We start from the raw sequence: 27,161 nt of genomic DNA, 5'->3' as shown, positions 1-27,161 counted from the left end.
TGTATAGTCAATACAATTCCCTTGGAACACAACTCAGTTGCTAGTCTTTTAATGCATATTCATGCCAACACTGTAATTCTTCAGTTGGGACAAATGTGTGTGTAAAAAAACCAAAATAAATATATCCATAACTTTATTTGAGTCATGTATAACCCCAGTTGGCCTTCTTCCCACTGTTTAGTTCTGAGATTTGCTCCAAAGTCCTGATGAAGACTTTGGCCTGTGATGAAGTCCTGTGGCCTGTGAGTTTGGATCAGCGGTTTTCCCAAGAGCACCATTGTGTCTGGCCCCCAGCATTTGCAATCTCTTATCCCCATTCCTGTGGGGACTGTGGGGCTGAAGCCAGCTCCTGACCTAGGTAAGCTGCCCCTTCTAGCATCATGCACATCCCCTGGAACCCTTCACACACCTAGCTTCCACCGGGAGACCTCAAGGGCTATCAACATGGCGCCTGTACTTGGAGTTCCATATTGATGACTCACTGCCCATTCTTAAATACGGTTACAAATACGAGTAAGTGGGACATTCTTGCTCATATTTGATTTTTGAAATCTCTTTGTTAGCAATGCCAGCTGAGGGCATAGTAATTAGAAAACTCAGTAGGGGCTCTTGTGTGAAGGGGGAACTTTGAATATTTGAAGGATGAACCATTTTTTTAAGCCTTCCAGGTATCTCTCTGCTTTCTTAGACAATGGCCATACTCAAATCTGTCCACATCCGCCTGGCTGTGAGGACTGCCACGCTTATAAATAAGTTTTTCTCTTGAGAGGTTAGTGTAGCATAGTGGAAAATACATGGTCTTTGGAGTCAGGGACTCTCAGTTTGAATCGGCCTTGCTTCACACTAGCTGTTTTACCTGGGTTTTCTTACACAGCTCCTGAGGATTAATGCCCTTACCTGCTAAAGAGCGATGTAAATAGTACCTGCCTGGTAGGAAGGATTGAATGCAATAATGGATGAGAAGCACAGCACAGTTATCGACACACAGTAATTCATGATGTTGGTCTAGTTAGGAGAGGTGGACTGGGGAGACTGGCAGGCTTGCCTTATCTTTTGTTTAAGCAATTTAATCTTTGGCTCTGTTTGTTGTGGATACTCTACAGAGGAAGTTGCAAGCCCAAGGCTGTCTGTTTCCAGGTCCCAGCTTTTTGGATGGGCATCGCTATTTTACAACTCAGTTTAAGACTCATTTCATTTTTTGCCCTAAATGTAATCACTGTCATCATACAATATGGAAGTACTGTCAGAATTGGAATATTTGTTAACTTGGCAGTTGCCTCTTGGAAAATGAAACATGTGGAAATGTAAGTAATTATTAGGGCATTCAAGTGATGCCCATTTATTTCAGTGGGGCTCACTATGTTGAATGGCTATCACTCCAGATAGCTTGGGGAAATAAAGGTAGTGAATCAAGGAAGGAGAGAGGTCCTACTGTTTCTGTTAATGCTGGGAAATATGATAAAGCGTGATGGTCTCCTCCTCCATGCCATGCAAGGATGGGACTCTGAATAACCATCATTGTGGAGGGACAGCCATTGGAACTGGGCCTTGTTGTTTATTGTAAGTTAAAATAGAACTGTTAAATCATATTGCTTAAGATTGCTACTCCCAGCAAATAGGTCAAGGGTGACATTTGCATCAGTGGCATTTAAACTTTGTCCTAGGCTTTGAGGTTCTGTGATTTCAGAAGCTTACATTTGGCAGGCTCAGAAAGTATCCATTCGAAGAAACTGACTCTGCAGCAGGTTGAGTTTATAAGTGGGGAATTTGAACCCTGGGCTCCATTTAGCAGAATGTCGCCTGCCTGACTGAATGGGGAGAGATTTCAGTATTTGGCATGTGGCATGTTCAGTGATTATCATCTTTTCTAATATGACATAGAAATTCTTTTTTTTAATGTAAAAAAATTTCCTGGACCTGAACTTTTATTTAGAAAAAAAATCTATGAGAAAAAGTTAATAAAAAGGCAGCATTGCCTTGAAATGACTTTGTATTCTATAAATCAAAATGTGCATGTGTCTGTTTGAAAAATGGTAACCAATTTCTGGATGAAATAGCAACTTCAGTCACCTTCAGTAGTTTGTGACAAAGATCGGCAGGTCCTTTGCCTCATCTATGAGGCCCACAGAGGGTGGTTCTGAAGGGAGAGCTCTTGTGGTTTCTTCTGCTAATGCCTTGTCTATTACAGCATTTGGGTGGAGGGATTTCAGTGAGCAATGGAGATCTTGTGGCAAAGGAGGTTTCAAGCATAACCTTGCCCTCAAGCAACGAATACCTCTTGCTGGAAGGATGTGTTAGGAACCGAGTTTATATGCTTGAACCCAGAAGCAGGTATAAATAAAGAGCTTGACTGGTAGTTCAGACTAAAATTGCCCAACATGCTTGGGAGAAGGAGAGGTGCCAATGTTGGGTTGTGGCATTGAAGAAGACTTTGTGGAGGAAAGATTTTTGATGGGGGATGGAGTAAAATAAAATACCCAAAGATCCAGAAAAGAAAGAGCATAGAGAGGGGAATTTCCATGAATCTTTGCCTCTCTAGCCCACATCTTCACCTTCTCAATGTTCCCTCCTACTTCTTCCCTCTTATGCCCCCATTTTGTGCATCCTGCTAGCTTGCTGTCTCTGTTTTATGGCTTGTGTTGTGTCTCTGGCAGAGAATGAGGAGGGTCACTCTCCCACGAAAGCATATATTGGTTCACGTGCAATATACTCCAGGCTTAGCTGGGAGGCCGATTAAGGTGGGATCCTGGGAAAAGGGGGCTCTGTGGACCATCCAGGGTCTAAAGTCCCTAGATTCACTGCTAGGACCTCAGGCACAGTTGCTCTGAAACCCACTCTGGCTTTCTCTTGCTGCTTCCTTCCTGGTTTTGCCCGCAGTTGTGCTGGGTACTTTCCCCTGTGCAGCTTTTAGAGCCGAATCACAGATTAAGATCCAAACCTCTGAGGCAGCCCCTCTGCTCTAAGCTGAGCTCATGGGAGGGCGCTGCGCTGTGCCTTCAGGTCTTGCCCAAAAGTGGCCTCCTTATTCTTGGGGATGTTCGCACAGGCCCATGACTTTCTGGAGAGGAATGGCCTTGGTAGTTGAGAGCTGTTGGGGAACAGGGGACGTATTTGGAGCCCTGGTACCATGTTTGGTTGGGTTCTTGGCTGAGATTTGATATTCAAAACCATCAACTTTATTTTGCTTGTTCTTTCAATTTAGAGTTTGAACATTCTGGGAAAGCAGTATAAAAAAAATGATTTATCAGGGGATTTTGACAATGGTTGATTTCCTTTGAGAAGGATAATCTGGGCTTGAATGTATAAGAGTTGCAATTTCAGGTCTGTACGGGACCAAGCTGGGTGAGTGAAAGCTGGTGGCTGCAAGGGAAATGATGTATACATGAAAGGAGGCCTGTCTCACCATTAGATTTTAGGAAAATTGGTCTTCTCTTCCAGGCTTTCTCCCAGCTCCAGGGCCAGAGCTGCTGGATCAGCAGGGAATGGGAGGGTGAGAGGTGTTCAGAAAACACTCCTCAAAAAGATAGAGTAGACATTTATTCGGTGCTGTCTGGCTGGAGCCTCATTGTGGCTGTGAACTTTTTTGGATATTCGCATCTATTTACCTTTGGCATTTCTCTTCTTCATTAGCAGGATTCATCATGCTCTGTTCTTGCAGAGAAAATCTTGGTAAGCAGTCACATCTTATTGTGAAGTTGTTCCCAGTATTTCTATGTCTCTTCCTGCCAAGTGGAAGACAACCTGGGGTCCCCCAGAAGTAGATAAAGGTAGCACGGAGTGGAGGAAAGAACATGAGCTTCGGGTCAGACAGCCCCGTGTTCAAACCCTGCCTTGACTACCTGCTGGGTGAGTGGAGATGTTTCCAGTTCCTCTTCAGTAGAAGAGTGATAATAGTGCCTATATCGAGGGGATTGGTAAGGATTGGAGGAAACAAGATGTGGAAAGCACTGGTTTAACAAAGAACCAGCTCTCAGTAAATGTCTATCCCTTCCTTTTTTTTTTTTTTTTTTCTTTCACTTGAAAGAATGGTTGCTCATAATACTTAGTTTCAGTGTGTTGCCTTCATTCAGCCAGGCCTTGTTCTTTAGCTGCCCAATTATAGAAACCTAGAACAGCTGTCCTGGAAGGCACCTCAGTATTCCCCAATACAATCTCCTACTTTACAAATTAGAACACTGAGGTCCAGAGAGGTACCGCAGCTTGCATAGAATAGCACCCAGTAGGCATCAGTGAGGGATTGCTCTGTGCTAGGCATCGCACATTTAATTCTTACAATAGTTTTGTGAGATACTCGAGCACAGAGCCTGATGTAGGGCTTGAACTCAAGACGCTGAGATCAAGACCTGAGCTGAGATCAAGAGTCATACACTTAACTGACTGGGCCACTCTTTTTATCTACATTTTATAGATGACAAATGGAGAAAGATTTGGGCAATTAACCTACACTCTACCAGGCAAGGCTACCCAAACCTTCAGCGAGGAAACCAGAGCTGGGACTGAAATAGATTCTCTAGGCTCCACCTTCTTCTACCCAAGGATGGTTTTCCAACACCTGAAGGTCTACCTGAAGGTCTTTATGTGTTCTTTGAGATCAAGAAATGTCCTTAATTAAATCTATGAGAGGATCATCCACAGACAAACATCTAATAAAATTTTTAATTTTTTTTTAAAAAATGAATAAACTTTATTTTTTAGAGCAGTTTCAGGTTTATAGAAAAATGAATGGAAAGTGTAGAGAATTTCCATATACCCTTTCAAATGCCCCACCATACAATTCATGAGTGGGTACATTCCTTACAATTGGTGAGCCCAAACTGATACATTATCATTAACTAAAACCCATAGTTTACATTAGGGTTCATTCTTTGAGATGTGCATTTTGACAAATGTATACTGACATGTATCCACCATCATAGTGTCACACAGAATGGATTTACTGCCCTAAAAATCCTCTGTGCTCCTCCTATTCATCCCTCTCTCCCCCAACCTTTATCTTTTTACTGTCTCTATAATTTTGTCTTTTCTAGAATGTAATGTAGTCAGAATGACACAGTATGTAGACTTTTCTGATTGTCTTCTTTCACACAGCAATAGGCATTTAAAGTTCCTCCATGTAGGTTTGTGACTTGATAGCTCATTCCCCTTTATGGCTAAATGGCATTCCATTGTCTGGATGTATTAGAGTTTGTTTATCCCTTCCCCTACTGAAGGACATCTTGGACCTTGGTTGCTTCCGAATTTTTGTTGCAGACTTTTGTATGGTAGAAATCATTTTTGGTTGGCAGCTAGAATGACGGGCCCGGCTTTAAGAATAATCTCAGCTTCTCCACTTCCATTTGTTTATTTCAATCTGGTTGGCTTCTGGGAAGAGCTGTCCTGGACAGCCAGGCTGGCGATGGCAACATGTTGTGTTTCAGACATTTGTTTCATTAGGCTTCCCATTTTATTTTTGTTTTACAATCTGTTCAATAATCTTAGTCAACTTTAAATGAAACTAAAAATGTATTCCTGTGGTCTTTGGGGAATGATTTTCTTGGGCGATCAAATGAAAACACCCCTTTCTTTAGTTGCTAATATAGTAAACGAGGGAAGGAATTGAGAGAAGGCAGAAATAAAATGAGGCAGACATTTTTTTCTAGTGTCATCGATGAAAGAGCCTTGGTGACCCACGTATTCTAGTAAGCCATGTATAAAAATGCACTCATGTGTGTTTCTACATTCATAGACTAGGGTGGGTTACAATACTTGGAAATGACCACACGAAAGGGCCCAATCAGAGATAGGGTGGTGGGTGGGTCTGAGGGTTCTGGAAGATGGGGAGGGTCCCAGGTGAAGGAGCAACACTCACAGCAGCTGGCTGTTAGTCCCTGGGGCAGATAGGTGGAGCATACACCTTGGCACACCTACCTGTGGAGGCTGCCCCTGTGCATCAAGGCCAAGTTCAGGAGCTTAGGTGAGGCCGTCAGGATAATTTGTGTGCAAGTATATTTTATGCCAGGCTGAAGGCAAGACTGAGGTCCCCAAACAAGAAGGATGATTAACAAAATTCATGCACCAAGGTCCTGCTTACTTTTTATGCTGAAGTATACTTATGCATAACTCAAGGCCAACTGGATGCTTAATTATAACTCATAAATATTATTTTTTAATTTTTTAATGTTTATTTATTGTGAGAGAGAGAGACAGAGCATGAGCAGGGAAGGGGCAGAGAGAGAGGGAGACGCAGAATCTGAAGCAGGCTCGAGGCTCAGAGCTCTCAGCACAGAACTCTACGCAGGGTTCAAACTCACAGACCACGAGATCGTGACCTGAGCCGAAGTCAGATGCTTAACCAACTGAGCCACCCAGGCACCCCTAACTCATAAATATTATTTAAAATAATGACTGAATTAGTGTTTATTTCTGGAAAAGATGGCAGTGAAATTCCCACCTGTGCCCGCAGTGGAAATTCAAATATATTCTCTGTATCGATAAAGACAGCCTCAAGCATGTTGTAGGATAAGAATTATTTGTTGGATGCATTATCCACTGACAGGTATAAATATTGCTGTAATAATTACTGCCGAAGACCTCCATGCAAACAAATACATAACTAGAATTGATACTGAAGAATGTCCAGGATTCAAAAGAGTTTGATATTATTCCTTCTCTGGGCATTGATTTCTTCTTGGTAATGAATCTGATTTTCAAATTTCCCCCTTTTATGGTGTATATATGTTCAACTCTAAAGAATCACATGGTGAGAGTATATTATAAATCAAGAAAAATCCCCATGAAGCTTTACTACATGCAGTAGTATGGACGAAACCCTGTATGTCTCCATTTTATCCTTTCTTCTGCCCATAGGAGGAGGGAGTGGGGCAGGTTTGGAGAGCATGGCGGTCAGGCCTGGGGCATGAGGTTATCTGGGGTGCAGGCTGACCTGAGTGGGACATGGAAGTCATATTCTAAAGGAGAACCAGGGTCAAAGTTGTGTTAATATATCCAAAGGCTGATGGTTGATGTAAAAGACTAGGTGGCTAGAACATCCCAAATCTTCGGCAAAGGAGAACAGCCAACTGGGAGTGGGCAGACTCTGATGGGGAAATTGAGAGGTGGCCTGAGGAAGTCATGGAGGTCCAGTGCAGGCCACCCAGGTTTTTGTGTGTGGCTGCTGGGTTGGCCTGCTCAGATAAGGGGCTGTGAAGGAATAGTGAATTCCTTGCAAAATTGGGAATGTTAAAATTGTACGAAGCTTAAGTGTAAGTCTACATGTAACAGACCACCTAGGCAAGAGTGGCTTCAACAACAGGTTCATAGCTCCGGGGCCAGCTTCTGGGTGATTCTCTTGGCTTTCCCCATTGGCTCTCAAGGTCGCCACCACAGCTGTCCCCGTTGTGTCTTTCTACAGCGGCAGCCTGAGGCCGAAGGGCATTTCTGCTTATCAGGGAGAAAAGTCTTTCCTCAACTTTTCCCTCTGAGCCTGTGAGCCAGGATGGAGTCATAAACCCAGGTCCTGACTACAAGGGAGGGGATTAAAGCCAGTGTCTGGCATTTTCGACATTTTAATGCCCTGGGGTCTTTAAGGTTTTGTTCAGGTAATAACAAACTTCCACCTCATTGCTATTTTATATCTCAGCTTACCTTTTGAATTGTTCTTCATCCTGGTTGAAAGAACAATTGTGGACGCACCAGAACTATCCTTGAAAACCCTAAATATGGGACGAACAAGAATATTCGTATAGGACGAATATTTCCTATCCTGCTGTTGCCCATATCTTGTTGCTAATTGTGACAGAACTGTAGATGGCAGGTCATGATCGAGAACTCTGTGCTAAGGAAGAAGGAAGGTTTGGGGGGAAGTGTTGGTATCCGTAATGGAATGTGTCAGTTATAAATTATATTGCTCATCAAAGAATCTGTCACATGCCAGGGGCACCTGGGTGGCTCAGTCGGTTGAGCGTCCAACTTCAGCTCAGGTCATGATCTCCCCGGCTTGTGAGTTTGAGCCCCGCGTCGGGTTCTGTGCTGAGAGCTCAGAGCCTGGAGCCTCTTCAGATTCTGTGCCTTTCTCGCTCTCTGCGCTCCCCCCCCCCCCCCACACACACACTCTGTCTCTCAAAAATAAACATTAAAAAAAAAAAATCTGTCACATGCCAGCTACCATATGACAAATATACAGGCTATGAAATGAGTTTTAGTATCAGGTCCAATGTCAACTTTTCCCATGGCTTTCTGTGAATTCAGCTGACTTTACTTGGCATTGCTATGCGTGCATGCGTCTGATAATAATCCTGTAGCAGCATCAACATTTACATACAATGTGCTGGATTTTTTTTTTTTTAATGTTTATTTTTGAGCTAGAGACAGAGCATGGGTGGGGGAAGGGCAGAGAGAGGGAGACACAGAATCCAAAGCAGGCTCCAAGCTCCCTGCTGTCAGCACAGAATCTGATGCAGGGCTCGAACTTGGGAACAGGGAGATCATGACCTGGCCGAAGTTGGACGCTTAACTGACTGAGCCACCCAGGTGCCCCTGTGCTGGATTGTTCTATATCCAGCTTTGTTACTTAAAGAACTATGTGTTCCAGGATCCCCTGATCCCTGTATCATTCAGATTTAGAGGTGGCCAAAAAAGAGACGCTGGCATGGGATTTGACAGGCAGAGGGAAGTCGTGGCCGTTTTTCTCTGAGGCTCTTCGCAGGCTGATAGAGTGGTAGAGGATGGGCGGTGCCCAGGGGGTTCTGTCCTGCTCTTGCTGCACTCCTCCACTGCCCAGCTCTTCCTCTGGCTGTTGGCCCAGCTGACTGACAGGCCACCACCAGCCACATGGCTGTGGATCCCCAGTGGCCAACACCCCCCGCCCACCTCCCTTTCCTCACCTTCCTGCCATCTGCCTTAGTGACTAAACAGCACCCGGCTTTCCTGTTTCCCAGCCACTTCTGACCAGTCCAGGCGGCTAGTGCTTCAGGAGGCCTGGGCAGTGAGTTTCCTCTTATTCTCTCACTTGCCTTCCAGATTTTTCTTTCCAAGTCCCCCCACCATTATGTCCGTTCTAACGCTAGGCTAAATCTTATCCTACAGCACTCACGGCTGCTCTCCTCTCCTGAACACAACCTGACTGAGATGTGCCGCTACCTGAATGAATGTAAAGTGAGTCTTCAGTTATGTTCTCTAAGCCAAGTTTAAAAGCCCTGTTTCTACCAATGATAAGACGGGGTGGGATACTATTTAAAGTCACCAAAGTAAGGAATTTTTGTTTCTTAATAGTTTTTTTTTTTAAGTTTACTTAAAGTTTATTTTGAGAGAGGGTGAGAGAGAACCCCAAGCAGGTTTCATGCTCAGTGCAGAGCCCGTTGCAGAGCTTGATCTCATGAACCGTGAGATCATGACCTGAGCCAAAATCAGAAGTTGGACGCTTAACTGCCTGAGTCACCCAGGCACCCCCTGTCTCTTACAGTTTAAAGCAATCATTTCTGGGCTAACTTAAACTGTTTGGGATTTCCCTCTCTCCTCTTCTTTCTACGTGCAGTGTTCCTGGGTTTGAAGGGAAACGTCCCATACTCCTGGTGGGACAGCAGTCTCTTGGCATGACAACCTCTGCTGAGGTGTGGCTAGGCTGCCCCTGGATGCCCTGCACTGCTCTCTCTTGAGATGTGGCTACTTGCACACGCTCCTTTGGGCCAATGTGCTGGAACCTGCCACTGAATTCTGAGGGCCCTGATATTTGCCTCCATTGATTAGGTGGCACACTCTCTGGCCTCATCTCCTGGCCCCAGGTCTCCGCTGGCTCACCTGTCCTCCCAGTATCTGCACATTCCTCTAGCAGGGCACTCCTGGTTTCCTGAATTCCATCCCAAGGCTGTGGGGAAAGCAGGGTACTACCTCAGAACCATTCTGGAGGCTCCTACAGGGTTAGGGGGAATCCACAAGCAGGGAGGAAAAGGTTTCTAGAAGTCTCCAGAAGGTTGAAGGGTAGACGTAGTGGGAATGGAGACGTGCCCTGTGAAAGCAGGGAACGGAAACTGAGGTTTCTGAGGTGGAGCAGTTCCAGAAACTGCCAGGCTCAAGGGTATTCAGCAGGAGTGGGAGTCTAACAGGGCAGAGATGGAGTCCAGGGGAAGTTACCTTCCTTAGTGGAATCTTGCCTTGTTGAGTGTGCCTGGGAGAGTGTTCAAGGAGAGCAGCCAGGAAGCCCGAGGGTTTGGGGAAAAGCAGAAAGAAGCCCAAGAGAATAAAATAATCATGGATTTGCTGGCCAACCTCCTGAATTTAATCTTGCATATCTAGGGTCGAAGGTCTATCCTTTCTTCGAGGTTTGCTTTCCTCAGGTGTTAAATGGGGGATAGTGCTAGCCCTTCTGCAGAATGGTTGTGCAATATTCAGCATACAGAAGGTACTTGGTGCAGGGTAATCCATCATCAGGCATATCTACCACTCATCATTAACTGTCAAGTGCTAAGAAGCAAAAGAGTTAAAAACACATCACTGTATTTCCTTAAGATGCACTGTACTTATACTTTCCCTTGGATTTCTAGAATCCATATATATATATATATAGAGAGAGAGAGAGAGAGAGAGAGTAGGGATGATACTTTTGACCTTTTGTTCCATTACTAAAGCATCTTATAATTTATGGTACCTTGAATCCAGGAAATGTATTTTTGTTTCCACTCCGTGTAGGTACAGAGGTACAAGATACAAGTTTGTTGTTCTTTTTTAAATCTCATTTTGCCACTGGTTGGAGCATCCATTCTGCTATGGCCCCCCCTGTCTGCTGCCACTTAGTGATAAAAACAGCCAAATCTTTGAGATGGAAAAATTAAGGTAGTTTTGAATGGACAATTATCAAAATGCCAAGTTTCAAAAACAGGCAAGTCCTGAACTTCACACATCACACTCTAGCTGCCATTATTTCTTTAAATAACTGCTTTGCCCCATAAGCAAGCAAGAAATGTGTCATAATGATCTCTGTGTGCCCAGGATTTGTCTAGGGTCAGGCCCAGTAAATGTCATTCTAGTGAGTTATTTAAAAATTGAGCCTGGAGAACAGAAAGGTCCACATGAATTCATGATGCATGTCAAGTTAATAAAAGACTAAGAAAGATCTGAAGAAAGATAGACGCCTCTGTTATGAAGAGTACAAGAAGAGAATGGCTTGAAACAGTAGCATGAGGTATTCCAGGGAGACTCAAGGAAGGACCTTCGGACACAGAAGCCGTGAATGGGAGTAGATAACAAAGAAGGATGGTGGGCCCCCTCCCTTCATTGGTCAGTAGGTGCCCCTGAATGGGAGGATAGGCTAGCTGCCCTTCCAAGCCTGACTCTGAGACTGTGAATGCTGTTTTCCTCACATACTGCAAATCATTGCTGTTTTCAGCACTGGTGAAAGCTAGCCTTGACAATATTTTTGTGGCCTTCAGAGCATTTCATAGCTCTTCATTATCATGGGCTGGTGATTCTCTCACTCGCCTTCCAGATTTTTCTTTCCAAGTCCCTCCGCCATTGTGTCAGGTCTAACCCTACGCTAAATCTTATCCCACAGCACTCAAGGCAGCTCTCCTCTCCTGAACACAACCTGACTGAACAAGCCTGCAGGGGGTTCAGAGACTGAGCGAGTTGGGGACCCCCCTAACAGTCTGGAATCTGGCCTCTTTCAAAGACCTATATGAGTTTTACAGGCCAAACAAAGAAAACTTGTTTTGCGCTGAAGGAAAAAGAAAAACCAAACCAACAACAACTTTGCCTGACCTTTAAAACCCCTGTAAGCCTGAGGGCAGTTGGCTGTACCTTGTAAAAACTCTGATCTTTTGACTAAAAAAGAATGCTAATCAGCCCAGCTTTGCCAACCTCCATTTGTTACCCGTTGCTAAGTGATAGCTAAAGAAGATTAGCGATCATAGATCATAGGTGAATGGAAATTTCTGGCCTGTGCTTTTGTTTGCAGTGATGAAAAATAGTTTAGGGTATTTGAGGGAAAAGGAAAAAAAAAAAAAACAACTTCTTCTATGTCTTTGACCCTTGAATTGTTTTTAAAAAGTCCCTCCCTGTCCCAACAAACTCAAAGAGGCAATAAATGGTTTTCTGCCATACTGAAGCACCCCTCACTCCTAGATTTTCTCCTGCCTGTTATCATTTCTTTAGCTAAGGCTGCATGCATGTGTGATGATAAAGCCTGAACTAGCTCAACTACATATTGCATACCTGCTCTAACCCATAGCTTACGCCTCCATTACACGGGAGAAAATAATATGATGTATCTCTAAGATTGCGGAGGATAAAACCAGATAATAGTATGAGAAATGCTTAGTTAGCCTAGTGCCTGCCAATAGAAAGTACCCAGTCAATAATGCATCCCATTATGATTATAACCACGGTTATCGTATGTCAGTGTCTCTGTGTGGCTCCAGAGTGTCATTATTCCAAAGTGAAATGCACATTTATTTCTGTCTCTTAAAGGCTGCCTGCACTGACAATTTTTGACCCGAGTGAGAACCACTGAAGAGTGAAGGTCAGTGCAGCTGAACGCTTTACCTTGCGGTGTGTGCACATGCGCAGAACACCTGTGAGCTCTCCCTTGGTGGCTGGTCTGAAAAGCGGGCCCTTAAGCCTTCTGTAGCTGACACACACGGTTAGAAAGGGCTGATGGAGTGGCGGCAACATCTGTTCCGCGTTCCGTTGCTGCCTTGCAATTACTGAAAGTAACTTAGGAGCATCTCTGTCTTGTAACTTTAAAATGCCTCCTTCATCCACACAGAGCGCTGCATAGAATTGATATTTATTTTGATATTTATTTATTTATTTATTTAAAATTAAAAAATTTTTATTTCTATTTATGTTTTTTTTGTTTTGTTGTTTTGTTTTTTTACGCAGAAATGATTTTTAATGAACTCTGCTGGTAACCTGCTGTTTACGATTTTAACGTGATAAACAACACTGTGATGAACATCCTTATACATACATCTTGTCATAATTGTAAGATTATCTCTTGAGGTAAAATTTTAGAAGCTGAGGGGCGTCTGGGTGGCTCCGTCAGTTAAGCCCCTGACTTTTGATTTTGGCTCAGGTCATGATCTCACGGTTTGTTAGTTCGAGCCCCACGTGGGGCTCTGCACTGCTTGGGATTCTCTCTCTCTATCTCTCCCCCACTCTCTCTCTCTCAAAATAAATAAGTAAGCTTAAAAAAAGTTTTGGAAGCTGAGCTGCAGAATCTGATTATCTTTTGATGAGTTGTTAGAATTATCATAGGGTGCATCTGGTAGCAAATGTTCTTCATCCCCCATTCCTAGGGCCATATGAGAATTGGGGAAAAGATCCAGAGAATTTGCCTCTAGGTTCTTTCTACTTATTTTAACTTTCTGGTTTTTACTTATGGCCAAATATTATTGAAGAAAGAGAGAACATTTCTTTCAATCATTATCTTTATTTCTATTTCATCCTTGCCTTTGACTGTTAGATAAATGGGTCCCTAGACCATTTTTCTAATTTTTAAGTCTAAATCCTACACTAATAACAACATAGTGGATTATACTACCCTTCCTGAGAATGTTCCAGATTATGTGGGGATTTTATTTCTCTTCATCTGCAAGGGAAACTTCTGGATGGACGAGCTTATCCTTCCTTTGGAAAAGCAAGATAGATGAGGACATCTATCTCTTTAACCACTGATTTAGCAGCTCTCAAAGAAATCTGAAGAATGCTTTGTTTGTGTGTCTTTTCCTTCTGCCTTCACCTCTAACTAAATGCCCCTTTCCAGTGTCTCCATTTCAATTTTCAGAAAGGAATAAACTAGGCCAGGTATTCACCATCATTATGTTGTGGGTGGATCTTTGAATCAGTCTATTTCTTGGGCTTCTAGGCAGCCTATTGAAGGCTATTCTTGGGTCAAGCATCCCTTTCCCCAATCAACTGTCAGTCGTGTGTGTGTGTGTGTGTGTGTGTGTGTGTGTGTGTAGTATATTTGAGTTGCTATAACAGAATACCATAGATTGGGTGGGTGGGTGTGTGTTGTCCTAGTATATTTGGACTGCTATAACAGAATACCACAGACTGAGTGGCTTAAAAACAACAGAAATTTATTTCTCACAAGTCTGGAGGCTGGAAAGTCCAAGACCAAGGTGCTGGCAGATTCAGTGTCTGGATCTGCTTCCTGCTTGATAGGCGCTGTGTCTTCACATGGTGAAAGCGGTGAAGAGCTCTCTGGGGTCTCTTTTGTAAGGGCACCAATCCCATTTATGAGGGCTTCACCCTCATGACCTAATCACCTCCCAAAGGCCCCACCTCCTCACACTATCACACTGAAGGCTAGACATATTCAGTCTATAGCAGGTGTGCATTGCATGGAGTGGAAAGACCCCATTACTGTTCTGGAATTTTGAGTGTGGTATGTAGCATTCAATGGACCAGTAGGGGTGCTCTTACTCAGGGATTTCTCTTAGATTATTAAACTGGGGGAGATAAAGCGTGACAGGAACTGCCAGGCATTTGGTGAAAAGGAGATCCTGAAAATATCCAAGCTTCTACCCTCTGATGCAGGAGTTGCAATCCTAGTTTTTACCCAAGGGGAATGGAACCATGTGGCCACAAAGACTTGAATATTCATTTAGCTTTACTCTTGATAACACAGAATTGTAAAACAGCCTAGGTATCCATCAAAATGAAAATGGATAAGCAACTGTGACATAATTATTCTATAGAACACTAATGCCAATGAAAAGAAATGTATCACTGATACAACCCGGTGAATCTCTAAAACGTTACACTGAGTGAAAGAAGCCTATCCCAAAGGGCACACACTATAGGACTCCATTTATGTGAAGTTCTAGAAGAGGCAAAACAAACAAAACAAAATAATAAAAATATGATAAAAATTTGTTGCTTCTCAGGGGTGGGAGTGGGGACTGAGCAAAAAGAGGCATTAGTATTTTCTGCTGTGATAGCAATTTCTCTATCTTGAAAGGGGCTTGGGTTACACAGCTGTATGCACTTGTCAAAACATAGCAAATGTATACTTACAATTGGTGCATTTCATTGTATGTAATGTTTTCTCAGAGGAAAAAAAATGTAAACAAATCTTGAACTCTAGTTAAAGATATGCATGTGGCAGGGGTGCCTGGGTGGCTCAATTGGTTAAGCATCCTACTCTTGGTTTCGGCCCAGGTCATGATCTAGTGGTTTGTGAGTTCGAACCCCGTGTCAGGCTCTGTGCTGGCAGTGCAGAGCCTCCTTGGGATTCTCTCTCTCCCTTTCTCTCAGCCCCTCCCCAGCTCACGCTGTCTCTGTCTCTCTTAAAATAAATAAATAAACTTAAAAAAATATATGCACATGACATATTTAGAGCAAAGTGTAATTATGGCTATTATTTAATTTGAAATTCATGACAAATAAGATGGATTGATGGATGGATACAGAAATGAATGGGTAGATATGTGATAAAGCAAGAAAAGAAAAAAGTTTAATGGTGGAATCTAGGTGATGGAATGTGGGTATTCATGAAAAATCTTTCAAATTTGCTGTGAGTGTGAAAAGTTTCCTAATAGAATTTTGGGGAGAAAGTCTAGAAATGCAAAATATGCCATTCCATTAATTTCAATAGTACTCAGTTTAAGGGCAATTCAACAATAAATAATAATAATTATCTGCCATAATATATATTATATACACATATACTATATTATACATTATAATGATAATATATACTGAGGATATAAGAATAAATACAGACTAAGTTCTTGGCTCAAAAAGTTTGCAATTTTGGGGGTGCCTGGGTGCCTCAGTTGGTTGAATTTCCAACTCTTGCTTTTGCCTCAGGTCATGATCCCAGGGTCATGGGATTGAGCCCCATGTCGGGCTCCATGCTGAGTGTGGACCCTGCTTAAGATTTAGGATTCTTTCTTTCTTTCTTTCTTTCTTTCTTTCTTTCTTTCTTTCTTTCTTTCTTTCTTTTTCTTTTCTTTCTTTCTTTCTTTCTTTCTTTCTTTCTTTCTTTCTTTCTTTTTCTTTTCTTTCTTTCTTTCTCCTCCTCTGACCCCCTCCCTCTAAAAAAAAAAAAAAAAAAAAGAAAAAGAAAAGAAAAAAAAAAAGCTTACAATTTCATAAGGGAGACCAAAGTGAAATCGGACTATCAGGAAAAACCATATGCCAACAGTTTTCTGGAATAGTTGAATTTCAAATACTTTTATTATTTTTAAATGTTAAGGGATTTGTTAAGTAAATAGCCAATGTTATTTTGATTGCCTAACATTGTAAGACTTTTTATACAAATAAGATCACAAATTAGAGAAAAAAAATCTCTTGTCAAATGCAAATCTCTTGTCTAATCCAATTTTGTTTAGTAAAATTTTTTTGCCATCACCGTATCCTACTTTTCTGTTGGTTCTGTGACTTTGTTGACATAACATTTAAATTTTAGGGGCGCCTGTGTGGCTCAGTCAGTTGAGCGTCCAACTCTTGGTTTCAGCTTAGGTCATGATCTCACTGTTTGTGGGATTGGGCCCCACCGGAGCTTGGGATTCTCTCTCTCTCCCTCTCTCTCTGCCCCTCTCCTGGCTCACCCTCTCTCTCTCAATATAAATAAATAAACTTAAAAACAATAAAATTTACAGCAAGGAAAGAGGCACTGAGAAAACATAGAAAAGTCAATGAAAGTTAGAGAAAAAAAGAGATTAATATTTAACATTCACATGGGGTGGAATTATCAGTTTCCTCCACCTTCTTCCTTGGTATCTCCCTCTGCAGCCCATCTTCCTCCCTGTTGCATAATGTAGTTTTACGGCCTTAGCCGGTGGTCTGTACCTGCCCTTCCATCCATAGTTTCTGCTGGGCCCACTACCTGTCATTTTCCAGACACTAGCCACCCTCACCAGTGTGAGGTGAGCCTCTGATCCAGCTAATCCTTGTTTATTGATCTTCACTTTTCATGAAAAGTCCATCTCTTAAGAAGGCCTCTTAGATATTCCCACTCCATCTTCAGAGCATTCTCTCCAAGCAGTCTTGGAATTTTCTGTCTACCTTTGATGGCTTGTTTATTACAGGTCATTTTGGTTTTCAGAAAAAGGTGTTTATAAATACCACCTCCATTACCCTGTCTGTGGGCCCCTGGAGGGCGAGGGCTGGGTCTCACTCATCTTTGGATGAACTTAAAGCCACTAAACAGTGCTCAGCATATAGTGAGAATTCAACAGGTGTTGTTTAATTGAATCTCAACATTTATTCTTAAGACTAGCCCACACCAGGGTGAGTGTATTATTTGTAAATGTATTGGTCACATCATTTCCTCCTAAGTGCAGCCTTTTTGATAGAACCAAAGGCTCATGACTGACCTTCAGAAAGACCTCCAGGCAACCCTGAAACATATCACACTTTATCTGGGAGGAGCACAGTTAGCAAATGCAGGTATCTGCATTTGTGAGTTTGCACTGCTTATCACCTTATTAAATTGCTTAATTCTTTTCCTTGGGAGCTTTGACAGATTGACTTGGCTTCTTTTGCTGCATGCATAGTGCCATCTTGTGGCCAGAGAGCGCATAACACTCATTTACTCCAAAAGCTAGTGAGGCAATGGTTGTTGGATGTGCACGGGCTTAGAAAATTGTGCTTCTGTCATTCTGTTTCCGTAGTCCAGAAGACCTCCAGGTAGAGAAACACGTGAATTATTACTAGGGGAATGTACACATAATTTACCGCTAAGCCAAGTCAACTTGGGCTTTATCTAGCAGGAGTATTTTTAGAAGCATTTATGCAGTTTATATTTTGTGCACTTCCTTAAGCCTTTTATGGTTTTTCCCCAAGAACTGTTTTCTCCTCCTCAACCCAGTTTTTTTTTTTTTCTCTTGAGACGGTGCCATGTGAAACTGGGGCTACGGTACCAGTGGTTCTCGGAGGGGCTGGGAATGACAAAGCTCCAGCAGGGTTCACCTCAAGAGGTTTGTCAATGCAAACTTTCAGCTAGAGGAAGCTGAAAGCAGGAGATGAAGAGAAGAGGGATATGTGGGTTCCATCCTCATGTGGGCTCTGTCCTAATGTCAGCCTTGGGTAAAAGGACAGAATAATAAAACAAATATGACACTGAGGAAAATCTCTGATAGTCCAAGCAATCAGCAGATAGAAAGAAACTCTGGAATAAACATAAAAATCTTTGAGCCATTGCAAATCATTCCTTTTATGCACTAAAATCTCACGGTTCTCTTCATACCAACACTCCCCCCCCCCCCCCTTCTCAGAGTCCATTGATTAAGATTTTGCAATGAGAACAGACTTGGGTTTGGGATGCAGTTCATTAGAGGTTGCAAATTACATGAAGGATGGACAGGGGGGACACTGACATCATCCATCACATACCGGCTTAGGAAATCCATTTTGGAAATTTTGTCAGATTTTCAAAATTCATAATTGTCTGGTTTGAATTGTGTCATGAGGAGACAAAGATAAAAAAGGTCTGTTTCTGCCTTCAGTGATCTCAGTTTCTGGGGAATGGGGGGTATGAAACAAGGATAAGATACGTGAAGCAATTAGAGAAATACAGACAATCATTTGCTTTTTCTTCTTTAACTACATTTTGCCTTTTTCCAAAAAAGTGCATGTGATACAAGAAAATATTTTGGTAAAATAGCACTTTAAAAGGAAAAGTTGGAGGGAAACAAAGAAGGGGTTGAACCGAGGCAGTACATCTTCCAAGAAAAATAATTAAATTAAATAGGCTACTGCTAATTTTCCTAAGCCATCTGAGCATCAAGCAAATGACAATTTAGACATTTTTAAATATTGCTAATTTCTGCTAGTTAGGGATAGATAGGGGGCTTACCAGTGGTTTATTATAAAACAAGCAAATAAACCAATTCCACAAAATGGATAAGTATTTGTTAGCGCACAGGCACAAAAGCAGTCATATAACCAAATTTTGTCACTCAGGGCACTTTCTTTCTCTGACATAGTCTCTTCTGACCAGCAGTTGATGAAAGAGGTTTATTCTGAGGCAGATGGAATTAGTACGTTCAGATGGCAGGATGAGCCAGCATTGTTGGTTGGTCAGATGGCAGGATTCTCCAGGAGGTGGAAGGACACAGGACTGATGAGGCTCTAGACCCGAAGCGCTTCACAGGAGCTCTTAGTCTCGGGCCTGTCATAGCCTCATGCCTCATTCCCGGAAGTGCAGTGGGGGCTGTATCCACTGCCTCAACAGTTGCCAGTTGCAAAACCACTCATCTCCCCAAAGGAAAATCATCACCTCCATCCCTATGTTAATTAGCAAGCCCTCTAATGTGGCTTTTAAAAAAAGACTTATTTATTTTTGAGAGACAGTGCAAGCTGGGAAGGGGCAGAGAGAGAGAGGGATAGAAGATCCGAAGCGGGCTCTGCACTGACAGCAACAAGCCCAAGGCGGGGCTCAAACTTGTGAACTGTGAGATCGTGACCTGAGCCGAAGTTGGGACGCTGAACCACCTGAGCAACCCAGGTGTCCCTCTAATGTGGATTTTAAGAATATTTGAAGGGTAGGTAGCCACCCCTGGAGTGTCCATTTCTGATTAGGATTCTTCAAATACTTACCACTGGTGGGAATAAGTTAGAATTAATTTGTACACACGTTTATCACATACCTCATACTGAAGTAATTTTGAAGTGAATTACTTCATGGCCATCACAACAGTCATAATGAAGAAGCAAATCAATATATTTTGTTTTAAGCTCTTTGTAGCAACCTTTTTTTTTTATAACTAGAAGGAAAGAGAAAGAATAATTTGTACTGATTTAAATTTAGAATACAAAAGAAACCCAGGAAAGGCCACATGTGCTATGTATAGAAGCCTCTGAAGCAAGGAAAAAAAAATTAATCCTTAGCATGAGTTCCAAGGGAGAGGATCATTAAGCTTCCCCAGCTTATTGAAGAGTCGTTGGCGGTGTGTGTACTGAAAATATCTGAGGAAACTGAAAAGCAATACAAAGCACGTGACCTCGGCCACCAAGCTGGGAATGTTAACTGCTATCAACCCTCCCTGGGTCCATGGCTCAGTACAAGCAAATGTGCTTTTGCTTTGATTACCTTTGAAATTTCTCTGAGGGCTCAAGGGGTAACTCTGCAGTCTCCTCATTCAGGCTGCTTTCAACTCAACTTTGTTGCTGTGACAAGCAATTTTTATTGATAATCAAATAGTGGGATGAAGAAATTCATGCCTTTCATGGGAAAAAATAGCACAGCTTTTCTAGTTAAGCCTGTTTGTTTACCTGGTCTTATGGGCTGAGTCGTGTTCCCTCAAAATTCGTATGTTGAAATCCTCACCACCAATTCGTCAGAGTGTGACTATATTTGGAGATGAGGTCTTTACAGAGGTAATTAAGTTAAAATGAAGTCATCAAGATGGGTCCCAATTCAACATGACTGGTGTCTATTAGAAGGGGAAATTTGGACATAGATCCGTACAGAGGGAAGACCACGTGAAAACACAGGGGGAAGACAGTCATCTGCAAGCCAGGGAACAAGGTCTTGGAAGAAACAGACACTGCTGACACCTTGATCTTGGATGTCTAGCCTATAGAATTGTGACAAGATAAATGTCTGTAGTTTAAGTCCTCCAGTCTGCGGGATTTTGTTATGGTAACCCAAGCAGACTAATACAACAGGGTTTTTCCTGTGTCACTGAGTGTTCAAGGGGGAAGCAGATGGAAGTGAAGAGAGTTTAATGGATCATTTACACAAAGTGAAGCAGGTGAGGAACACCTCAAGGGATAGTCCAGGGCACTGGCTGAGTCTGACATCCGTTGACGAGGGGGCAATCACCACCACCTTGCCTCAAGGAGCAAGGAGAGGGAGTGGGTCCTGGAACTCAGAAAAGGAGTTTCTGCCCATAGAGAGATGACTGACTGGTGCTGGCAGAGGGAGAGAGGAAAAGACATGCCCTGACCTTGTATTTCTCTTTCTCTCCAATCTCCAGCCAATGCCTCCCAAGAACTACGCCCAACTAGTAGCCAGAGGGCAAGGATGCCTGCTGAAGCATCCAGAGAGGACAAGCTCCTGGGTCTCAAAACAAGGTGAAAAGGGGTAGGGAGTGGATACAAAGAGGCAAATGGAAAATCTCCAGCTACGGGTGTTTCTGGATTTTTAATAGAGGCACACCTTCCTCATCTCATTTTCTCTACTCGGCTCATGGGTTGGTGGAATTCTGTAATCTGTGGAATAACGAGATATCCGTTTCCATTCACTAATGGACTTGATGCAGGTTTCAGAATATTCGTGCCAATAATGCACTGCAGACAGTGGGGGGCAGGGGTGTGCAGGAAGGTGTGGGGGACAGGAAGCAATGATTGAAGTCCTCTCCATAAGCGTATGGGTGTGAAGGTCAGAGATCTAGCGACATAGCAAGATCCACAGTGAAAGTTCAAGGTTTAAGTACCTTGTGGAGTAGAAGGATATTTGAAGGTCGACTGTGATAATTAAACATACATATTGCAATTTCTAGAAATATGTTGCCAAGAAAACCTTTCCACAATGATAGAAATGGGCTAAATTTGTGCTGTCCAGTTGGTAGCCAGTTGCCACATGAAGCATAGCCCTAAAGTGTGAGGGTAAAAACAAACCTAAGAAAGAAAAGATTCTGTTTTTCTTGGTGCAAAAAGGGAGAGACTTTCCCTCCGCTCTCCTCTTTCTCAGAGTATTCACTTTAGAAAACTTACATTGCTAATTCTTTCTCTGCCCCTTTCCGATACTATAGAAACCTTTTTAAAAATTTATTTTATTGGGGCGCCTGGGTGGCGCAGTCGGTTAAGCGTCCGACTTCAGCCAGGTCACGATCTCGTGGTCCGTGAGTTCAAGCCCCGCGTCGGGCTCTGGGCTGATGGCTCAGAGCCTGGAGCCTGTTTCTGATTCTGTGTCTCCCTCTCTCTCTGCCCCTCCCCCGTTCATGCTCTGTCTCTCTCTGTCCCAAAAAAATAAATAAACGTTAAAAAAAAAATTTTAAAAAAAAATTTATTTTATTTTAGACAGGGAGGGGGAGCAGAGGGAGAGAGAGAATGTTCAGCATGTAGTCTGATGCGGGGCTAGATCCCACAGCCCTAGGATCAAGACTTGGGCCAAAATCGAGAGTCAGATCAGACGTGCAACCGACTGAGCCACCCAGGTGCCCCAGATACTATATAAAACTTTTAAAAACGAAACGAGCTTTTTGTCAGCTTTACAAGCAGCAATGTCTTTGTCTAAAACCTGGGAGCCTTCTCTCTGAACACCAAAGGTGCGAACATCAAGGAAGATAGCACCTCTATCTCCCTTTCTCCTCGAGCATCTGGCTCTAGGCTGTCACTAGCTACCTGTCATAGAGACATTAGAAATCTTATTTGTTTGGATGCAGGCAATCAGCAACACGATGGCCACCCCAATCCAGGTGAATTTAAGATGAGCTGTATGTGACCAATGATGCTGAAAGTTCTTGCTTGAAGACAAGTTCTCATTACCTTGTGAACATGCATGTAACGGGTTGTGACTGCCTGGCTATCTATGAGATTTCAGTTTCTTTGTGGGTTGCTTGTGATGCACCTCCCATTCTGGCACAATGCTTATTCAATAATAAAGCTGTTCTCTCTCTCTTCTACTCTTGTGGAGAATTTGTTTTGGTTGGCAGATTTTTTATTTAATGTCTATTTATTTATTTGAGAGAGCAAGAGAGCGAGAGCACAAGTGGGGGAGGGGCAGAGAGAGAGGGAGACACAGAATCTGAAGCAGCAGGCTCCAGGCTTTGAGCTGTCAGTGCAGAGCCCGACATGGAGCTCGAACCCATGAACCGAGAGATCGTGACCCGAGCCGAAGTCGGATGCTTAACCGACTGAGCCACCCAGGTGCCCCTACTGGCAGGAGATATTTTTAATTGTATTTTCACAAGAGCAACTAGTTAAAAGATCAGTAGAAGGGCTACGGTGGAATCCTCGAATGTTCAACACGCAAAGGAAGGCAGGAAAGGAGCATAGAAACGAAAAAACCAGATAGGACCAAGAGAAAACAAATACCAAGATGGAAGGCTTAAGCTCGTCAATATTAAAAATTGAAGCAAGTAGACTAAAACCTTCCATTCATTCAAAGTGTTAAAATGGACAAAACAGCAAGACCCATGTCTATATTTATAAGAAATACATTATAAAGTTGAGAGTAAAAAGTTAGAAGATATACCATGCATAAGAAAGACGGTGTGTCAATGTTAATGTTAGCAAAGCAGATTTTAAGACAAAGAATATAATCAAAGAGTGATATTCCATAAAGATAAGAAAGGGTCAATTCTCTGAAGAGACACAATGCTAAATGTATTTATGTTATTAATGCAGGGAAAACAAGTTTAAAAATACAGGGAGCAAAACTAGAAAATATTAAATGAGGAATAAGTGCCACAATCAGCCAGAGATTTTAATATCCTTCTCTCAGCAATTAATAGAAAAAGTAGACCAAAAAATCAGTAATGATAGTAGACTTGAATTACACTAAAATAGTGAAGCCAGGAAATTTTGGTATGTTAAAGAGGTAGATTTATTTATTTTTTTTATTAAAAAAATTTTTTTTAATGTTTATTTATTTTTGAAGAGAGAGCATGAGTGGGAGAGGAGCAGAACAGAAGACACAGAATCCAAAGCAGGGTCCAGGCTCTGAGCTGTCAGCACAGAGCCCAACGCGGGGCTCAAACCCACGAACCGTGAGATCATGACTTGAGCCAAAATCGGACACTTAACTGAGCCACCCAGATGCCCCAAAGAGGTAAGATTTAGTTATCTTAATATTGTTATTTGAAGCCCCTCATTTCTTGGTGTTACTTCATAAGCAACATCTTACCGAATACCTTTTGATGTGGTGGTGATGGGAATATGGTCTGTAGAGACTCATAAAATCAACCAAAAATTGCTCCCATGTACCACTTGGGGTGGGAGCCCTGAGGTCACAGAAATACAACATGGTCTTTATGCTTTAGGGTGTCTTGAGGCACCAGTGTTGTGAAATATTTATTAATGTGACATTATAGTATATGCAGAAACTCTGATCTTTTCCCTTGTAAACTGTAACAAGTAACTAAAACAGCTTTTTACCATTCATTGAATGGTCTCACCTCTTTGGGTTAGATGTGTAAGCATTCTTTGGCTGAGCCCCGTAGGTTCCCCAAATGTCACTTTGTGGGCAGAGAGCCAACTCCAGTCCCTTAGGAACAAGGTTGCCAGACTGGGCAAATAGAAAAGGGAGTGCCCGACTAAAGTCGAATTTCAGATAAACAACAGATCATTTTTCACTATGGGACACGTTTACACTGAAATATACCTGAAATTAAAATTTACCTGGGCCTTCTGGAAATGATGCTCTTCTAAGGAGGCTGGCTGAGCTGAATGTAAGCAGTTCTAATTCAAGTGCCAAAGTCGAACACACGCCTGCTTTCGGGGTGCTCTCTCCTCTAATGTACAATTATAGTCCTTGTAAAATATGATGGAACAGTAAAAAATATGGAAAAGGGTTGCTCAAAGGTCATCTTTTTATTTAAATATTTTATGATGATACACATACAAATATAATCTCCCAAGGAACAAAGGTAAGACCTAATACAAATCACCGTTTCAGGTACAAAAAACCATTTAGAAAATGTGATTATGCTGCATACAGGAGACAGGTTAGGTTTTCCAAGTCTGTCCAGGGAGGATGGTTAAGACCATCTTTGGTTTGTTTGGGGTACATAGGTCATATTTACATTTCACGCAGTAATGATATTCCTGTTGCATATGTGGCAAAATATAACTACTAAGTCTGCAATAGAAAAAAAAGCTGCAAATACTAAGTAGAGAGTAAAAAATTTAGATCATGGAAGATTGACCTTCATCTTGGCCACAGACTTATGATATTTAAAAATATTTGTCTTTTACCCATACACAGTCAGTCAGTAGGAGCAAAACATATCAATCTTTTGTATAACATAATTCAAGTCAAAAATATTTCTGACTATATATGGCTATATATATACTTTGAAACCTTAAATGCTCTATTTCTTCAAGGAGCAATAAAAACACAACCTACTTAAAGGCCAAAATACCCAAATAACTTTTCACAATGAAAGGCAAGGATAACATACAAATTCAGGCTTTGTTCAATAGTTCAACTGAATATTTAATATTCATGAAGTAAGTCATGACTGGCCAGTCAGTAACCTTGAGACATAGAATAAAATCATAATTTCAAACTCATAATTACTGATACCATAGGGTTTTTCAGTATTTTTCTTATAATTGTATATAAAAGAGAATGGTTTCCAAAATTTGGTTCAATTCCACAAATATTTATTTGGCACTCATGTTATGTACTAAGGATATATAGCAATCAAACGGGTAGCTTCTTATCACAGTGGAGAATCCAGTCTCGTGGTTAATTTAGCTGTACAAGATTAGAAGATAATGTATCCTGAGTTTTAAAAAAACAGTGTATTATTACTATAAAAAGTAGAGCGAGTTTATATTTATGAATTTTGCCCTGGATCATTCAACTGAATTTGAAGTATTCATTATTTTCATGATTTTGGGGAGGCAAAGGGAAGCGATAATGCTATTTCTAAAGTCCTACCACACACATGCACAGAAATCTACGTGTGTTCTTTATCATGCCAACGTTCCATAATTCAGTCAGCCTAACAGATTAAAAGGCCCGGCTCCTAGTCTAGAAAGAAAACAAGCAAAACCAGTTGTCCAGGCTGTGCTCATATTTTTGGATAAACGTGTGGATAACCTGCCAGGTGCAGTAAAGCATGGAATAGAGAATGGCAGTGTGGACCGTGAGTGCAAAGACTCCCAGTCAGTTTCAGGGATGGCTCTACTGGAGAGCTCATGCAGTGGACACTCTGTGTCAATGTGGCAAACTCTTAAAGCCAGATTTACTCTCTCTTTAACCTGCTTTCTGGCCATAACTGTCTGGACATAACTCATTAAAAGGCACTTAAGACACAGTCTCATCGTTATGCCCCCAGTGAGCCCTGGAGCATTTGTGAAGGACACACTTGGAGGCTGGGACAGCGAGGTCGGCTGTGTGTTAGTGACTGAGAAAAGTGTCAAGCCCCGTGTGTATGTGTCTTACGACCGGAGGCTCATCAAAAGAGAGGTCCGTTGGAAACATGAAGTCAGTCACTGCTAGCTAAACTCTGGGTCAGACTGCGGTCGACAGGGGTTGAGGAGTAGGAATGCTGCACGACGCTGCGCTTGGAGACTCTGGTGGAAGATGTAGTTACAGTAGAATTAGAATGACCAGACTCCTCTAAACTGAAATTTGGCAGAGGGCCAGGGCCTCTGGCTCCAGAAACCTCTGTCTTTCTGGCCATCACAGAGGTTTCAGCAGGAATCTGGTAACTGGATTGCAGCGTGGGGACAGCTGTTCGTACTCTTTCTGTCACTGTCACGTTCTGTCCTGCTGCCACACCAGGCACGGCCAGAGTGGGCTGCACGCCTGGGCTGGGGGCGAGGAAGCTCTCTCTCTCCCTCACCATCACATAATGTGCATCTGGCAGAGGCTGAGTGCCTTCCAGAGGACCAGGGATGCCCCCGTTAGGCTGTATTATTCTCTCGGTAACCATGACACTACCGTCATTAGCATAGTGCTGGTCTACCAAGGGAGGGGCTGGAGCATACACCCGCTCCGTCACGATGAGGGCCTGTGGCTGTCCAGGACCCAGGATCACGGTGCTTGGTGGCATCGTGGAGCCTGTGGCATAGGAAGTTTCTGTCACTACAACATTGCCAGAAGCCAACGGATCAGAGAGCAGTGTAGCTACCTTCTCACTCTGCCTAGAAGATATGGATCTTTCAGTGACTATTTCCTGAGTTACTTTCTCCGCATTTCCTTCATGCGAAGGTTTGGGAACTCGAAAGCTACTGCCCGAGGAGTAGGCATTCTCTGCGTGAATCCTAGTTTTCTCATCGAATGAATGTGAAGCTGCCTTCATACTTGATTCTCCCACAGGTTTTTGCTTCTGCTCAATTTTCACATCCATGTCTATCTTTTGACCCAAGCAAACTTCGGCTAGTGTCCTGAATTTAAGCCCTAAATCATCTAGAAAGTGATCATCGAGCTCTCCTTCAATGAAACTGCAACAGCCAATGGAGCCGTGTAGAGATGCAGTGTCTTCCTGAGAATAAACCAGAAGGCAATCTTTGGCTATGTGAATGTCATCTTCCTCAGTATAAGAAGCAGCTTT

At 42.5% G+C, this 27,161-nt stretch overlaps 1 protein-coding gene and 1 long non-coding RNA gene across 2 annotated transcripts in view; one reads left to right on the top strand and one right to left on the bottom strand.

Annotated features, from left to right (window-relative positions):
• Positions 1–24,783, top strand: LOC147575571 (uncharacterized). Its single transcript, XR_015242521.1, has 4 exons — positions 1–358; positions 9,064–9,132; positions 12,439–12,490; positions 23,534–24,783. It is a non-coding gene; the product is annotated as an uncharacterized LOC147575571 (long non-coding RNA).
• DSG2 (desmoglein 2) overlaps positions 24,447–27,161 on the bottom strand; it is a 50,011-nt gene continuing 47,296 nt past the window's right edge. Inside the window, exon 15 of the mRNA XM_086682674.1 lies at positions 24,447–27,161. Within this exon, the coding sequence (XP_086538800.1) occupies positions 26,091–27,161 (1,071 nt within the window). The 3' untranslated portion in view covers positions 24,447–26,090.

This window comes from Puma concolor, chromosome D3 (genome assembly GCF_028749965.1).
Source record: "Puma concolor isolate L17-30 chromosome D3, mPumCon1.1.hap2, whole genome shotgun sequence".
Lineage (NCBI taxonomy): Eukaryota > Metazoa > Chordata > Mammalia > Carnivora > Felidae > Puma > Puma concolor.
Note: the sequence above shows the minus strand (reverse complement) of the source record. Positions and strands in the feature narration are given on the sequence as shown.